Raw genomic sequence first — 5,288 nt, forward strand, 5'->3', positions numbered from 1 at the left:
GGTTATGATCAAAGTGACATGAACTGGGGGGGTTATCATCAAATCCCCCCACCAGGAGATCGGGGTCGACTTCGTCGCCGGCGACGGCGCCCTCGCGTTCGGCTCCGGCATCAGGGACCTGAACATGTTAGGGTCGTTCGAGCTGGTCCTCCTCCCGCTCCTCGCGCTGCTCTTCCCCTCCCCCGCCCCCGCCAGTGTCGCCTCGCTGTGCCCGCTCGCGGCGACCTCCAACGCCTCCTCCCACACCTACGCCCGCCCCGTATCCCACCTTCTTCGACGATGTCGTCGACAAGTATGGCTGGGACACCGACGCCCAGGTCCAGGTCTAGCCACTCGACGCCGAGGGCGCGCTCGTCGGCGCCGTGCAACGCTACGAGTTCCACGCCCACGCGAGGGGCACCGCGGTCGCGCTGGCGTGGGCCAACCGACGGGGCCGTCGATTGGGGTCGCTCCGACGCCCCCACGGTGGAGGAGGTGGTCGGGCCCGACGGGGTCGACTTCGTCGCCGGCGATGACGCCCTGGCGTTCGGCTCCGGGGTCACGGACCTAAACATGGTAGGGCCGTTGGAGCTGGTGGTCTCCAATGGCGTTGGCGAGGGCCTCGCAGAGCTCGAGTTGCTGTCGGTGAGTGCTATTTGACTTTTAGCTTTGCTATTGCTTCAAATTTTTTGCTTCTGGTTGCTTGCTATTCTGTTGAAGTTGTGTCACATTTGAGATGAAGCAGTTGCTACCATTGGTGAATGGTCTAGCTGCTGCATACCCCTTTTCTGTTTGTGAATTTGAATTTATTGTGGTTGTTGTAGTGTCTCCTCACTATTTAGGCCCTCTTTGATTCGCAGGATTTTCAAATCGTAGGAATAGGAAAAGTATAGGGTTGGAGTGGCATGCACACATGAAGCCTACAGGATTAGCATGGAGTGTTTGATGGCATAGGAAAAGCAAAGGAATTGTAAAAAGAGGTTGGAGTGGATGTTAGATTTCTTATGAAATGTAGTACAAAAGATTCCATAGGAAAAATTCCTATGGAATCCAATCCTATGAATCAAAGGACCAACATAGGAAAAATTCTTAAGGATTTCAATCCTCCAAAAATCCTATAAAATTCCTTTGAATCAAAGGAGCCCTTAGTACATATATATCTGGTTTAATTTTTGTTTTGTGTACATTGTATCGACTGGAACTATTTTCTCCTAGATTTGCAGGTAAATTTGTAAGGATATGCAACAAAATTGAACATCAACACCTTCAGTGTGTGAGGTGCGCGTGGATGACCGATATGTGTGAAGTGCGTGAGGATAGCTATATTCACATTCTTCCAATTTCGAGAGAGGAAGATAACTCAGTAGTACTGCCAATTTTGGCACGCAATGTTCGTTTTTCAGATTCACCATGATTGGTAATGTTGTTTAGTACTGAAAACTTTGTCATGGTTCAATAAATAGGCAGTTAATTTTGTTGTTAGAAAGGCAAAGCAGTGCTACAATAGCATGGTTGATTTTGGTTGCTAGAAGGAAAAGCAGTGCGACAAATTTTAGAACTAGGATGTTGTTTTTCACAGTTCAGTCAAGTATTGCTTATTTGCATTGTACAATCACAATTCTAAGCTTAGGCTTCTTTTAGTTGTGTAGCATTGTAGAACTGGATCCGTTTTTCCTAGCAGATCAACACATTTGGTCGGATTTAGCTTATTTGATAATGAGCAAACAATAAATGGTGTGAATATATGCGGAGTCGATGGAAAACATTGAAGCCAGTAGTTGTATACCTATTTCGAAAATCAGAATTGGTTAGTAACATTCTACATCATGGTATTACGGTTTACAGTACTAAGCTTGATGCTTTGTATGGTTCTTTAATACTAAGATTAATAGTGACGTTGCTGCTTGAGTTACTTTGGATTTAACCTTGTTATGCCAATGACATATATAGGTTTCTCGGTTTGCTGCGCTGCTCTTCACAGTCGTGCAGCTGGCCATCGCCGCTAGGGATTTGTCGTCCAAGGCAGTCAATCCTTTCCTGTAAACTTGCAGATGGAAATCATCATTTTCTCTCATGTTACTTTAGGAAACTTTGCTCTGTCATGTAGCACTCAGTTTTTTAAAAACATACTATATATGTAGCCCTCATCAACGTTGTGCTGGGCCATGAGTGGGCTTCCTCGATTAGCAAAAAAGAGGTGTTGATGTGGGGGATAAGTTTACAGTCAATTGAGTTTGCTTACGATTGGGCTTGAAAAAAAGGGTTCGTTTGTTTAATATAGTCTGGCCTTGCTCCCTTTACATATATACCCATGAGTTTATATATGTCCTCGAGTTACACAGAGTATCAACAAGCCTCATCGGGTATCAACGGGCAGAGGCTGAGGACTGGATAACGAAGGAATGGAAATGGTGGGCTAATTAAATGGAATTTGTGAAATGCATGATTTAAGAAGTTGGTTGCATGGAAATTATATATGTAAGAAATTATGCTTGATTACTGCTGAATGGCTCTCTCGGCAACATGGGCCAGCAGATCTCATCACCATGCCGCAGCCAAGATGGAGCTGGGAGGGAATTACTGAAAGAATGTCCCAAACACAAAATTCTAGATTCTCTACTGAAGGCATATAGGTACACACAGATCTTAGTTGGAAGACCATCCGCCATCGTCTCCGCCGACTTTTTGCCGGAAGACCATCAGTCGTCACCTAGACCTACTTCGCCGCAGGTATCTTTTTTCTTTGTGCAAATTATGACGGAGCTATGTCTGATTTACAGTTTTTACAACCAGAGTTTACTGATGGTTAAACTAGCAATTTAAATTGATGTGAGCAAGTATTTAACACAATTGGTCTGTTGGCATAGGCTCAATCAAGCACCTCTTCGATCTATATTGTTGCCATTTTGTTTCCTTTGTCAAACTAGCTGCAACAATAATGTTTTTTGCTGTACAATATGGGCATAGAGCCATTTGATACAATAATGTTGTCAATTGATTCCTGTTGTAGTGCTTCTTGCTGTATGGGTTGGTATAGCTGATTCGTTAATGTGTTCACTTAATTGATTCCTGCCGCAGTACTCATTGATTCCTGCCGTAGTACTCACTGAATCTTGACCTACGTCTTATTATATAGCCCATTCATTCGTCACCTGCCATAGAGCATAGTGCTCCTTGCTATACGGCGGACCTGGTGAAACTGTGCAAATAATTAACAAACCAAACCCCACCTGGATAGTGCTACAGATTTGCTTAGTGGGCAGGAATAACTGGTCAGCCTTTCGTAACTTCTATTTCTATTATTGCAGCATAATAGTTTTTTACATGGAGCTGACTGTTATTTCTTCTTTTTCACCAGGAGTACTATTTCTTCTTTAAGGGCGTATTTCGGAGGGGAGCATACACATTACCTTGATTGAGTTGAGTTTCGTGTTCTGCATTACTGTTATAAGTTACCAGCAGCAAAGAAAGAGAGTCATGTACTAATAGCTGATAAGGTAGTCTGCTCTTGCAGATCATCTGGTTATTCATTTTCCCATACAAGTGTTACTAAACTCTACTAAGTTCTATAATGACACAAGATTAACTTGTTACAGGACAAGTGTACCGAGTAATAGCAGCAAAGAAAGAGAGTCATGTACTAATATCTGATAAGGTAGTCTGCTCTTGCAGATCATCTGGTTGATCATTTTCCCATACAAGTGTTACTACACTCTACATTTGCGTAGAGTAATAACACAAGATTAACTTGTTACAGGACAAGTGTACAGAGTAATGAGTATGGACAGAAAATTTGTTTCTTCGTCATTTATATTCTACTTAGAATATAGTCCCCACGTCTCATAATATAAGATCGTTTTTGACATTAGTGCAGTGTTAAAAATGCTCTTATATTATGTGACGGAGGGAGTAACTCACAAGGTATGAACATAATTACTGTTTTTGTCATGTCAATGTATCCATGGCTGACAAGCTATCTTGGTGACATCATTATGTCTCGTGGATGGGATAAAAAGAAGAAATATATATTCTTGGAGCATGCATCATATGAGTGGGTGGAAGCTAATGTGTTCCTGTTTTTTTATGAAAACGATAACTTTTATTACAAATAAGGAATTTTCTGCGTTTTCAGAAAAGCAAAATAAAAACGATTGACAATCTATTCTATGCAAAACTATTGTTCCATCCGATGAAGAATGGTATGTTGGCTTCTTCACGTCCGATCTTCATGCTAAAAAAACACTAATTTTTTTTGTGAAAAAGCTTCCAATCTATTCATATTCAATCATGGCAGTACAATGAACACTAGAAATAAAAATTACATCTAGATCCGTAGACCACCTAGCAACGACTACAAGCACTGAAGCGAGCCGAAGGCGCGCCGCCGTCATCACCCCTCCATTGTCGGAGTCGGGCACAACTTGTTGTAGTAGACAGTCGGGAAGTCGTCGTGTTAAGGCCCCATAGGACCGGCGCACCAGAACAGCAACCGCCGCCGATGAAGAATAACGTAGGTTGGAAGGATTCAACCCGAAGACACACGAACGTAGACGAACAACGACGAGATTCGAGCAAATCCACCAAAGATAGATCCGCCGGAGACACACCTCCACACGCGCACCAACGATGCTAGATGCACCGCCGGAACGGGGGCTAGGCGGGGAGTCCTTTATTCCATCTTCAGGGAGCCGCCGCCGTCTCGCCTTCCTGAGCATGACACAAACCCTAACAAGACAGGAAAAAAGACTGAAAACGGAGCCCTCCCGCTGGCCCTTGGCAGGATCCACCGCGCCCCCATGGCCCTAGGGCCACCAGAGATGAGGCAGACCTGCGGCGGCGCCAGCGAGAGGCAGAAACCCTAGCTTTCTTTCTTGGAGGAGGAGGAGCGACTTCACGTTCGGGAGTTAAAAACACTAATCAGTTTAACCTTATTATTGATGTTTATTAAAATTGGACATTAAAAATGATGCATAATGGCACATGAAGCAGGTTGTGCCTCTTTTTCACCCGGTGCAATGCACGAGCATTTGTACTAGTCTAGATTACATAGTAATGATTCTAATACCCATGGAGTCTTGGTGCTGATCATGTTTTGCTCGTGAAGGAGGCTTAGTCAATGGGTCTGCAACATTCATATCCGTATGTATTTTGCAAATCTCTATGTCTCCCTCCTTGACTTGATCGCAGATGGAATTGAAGTGTCTCTTGATGTGTTTGGTTCTCTTGTGAAATCTGGATTCCTTCACCAATGCAATTGCTTCAGTATTGTCACAAAAGATTTTCATTAGACCCGATGCACTAGCTATTAC

At 43.7% G+C, this 5,288-nt stretch overlaps 1 protein-coding gene across 12 annotated transcripts; it reads left to right on the plus strand.

Moving 5' to 3' along the window:
* Window positions 1–43: 43 nt before the first annotated feature.
* LOC123047900 (uncharacterized) lies at window positions 44–3,781 on the plus strand. Of its 12 annotated transcripts, XR_006423235.1 has the most exons (6): window positions 44–624; window positions 1,195–2,709; window positions 3,116–3,251; window positions 3,338–3,476; window positions 3,576–3,634; window positions 3,737–3,781. XR_006423235.1 is itself a non-coding variant. In XM_044471252.1 (3 exons), the coding sequence occupies exons 1-3, from the start codon at window positions 280–282 to the stop codon at window positions 3,392–3,394; spliced, it is 597 nt and encodes a 198-aa protein (XP_044327187.1). In that variant the 5' UTR covers window positions 44–279; the 3' UTR covers window positions 3,395–3,781. The 12 variants fall into 12 exon arrangements, 2 of the variants coding, with proteins under 2 accessions (XP_044327187.1, XP_044327188.1); XR_006423234.1 differs by having other exon boundaries at window positions 1,195–2,390; window positions 2,515–2,709; window positions 3,338–3,781; XR_006423229.1 differs by having other exon boundaries at window positions 2,515–2,709; window positions 3,338–3,634.
* The last annotated feature ends 1,507 nt before the right edge of the window (window positions 3,782–5,288 follow it).

This window comes from Triticum aestivum, chromosome 1A (assembly GCF_018294505.1).
Source record: "Triticum aestivum cultivar Chinese Spring chromosome 1A, IWGSC CS RefSeq v2.1, whole genome shotgun sequence".
Classification (NCBI taxonomy): Eukaryota; Viridiplantae; Streptophyta; class Magnoliopsida; order Poales; family Poaceae; genus Triticum; species Triticum aestivum.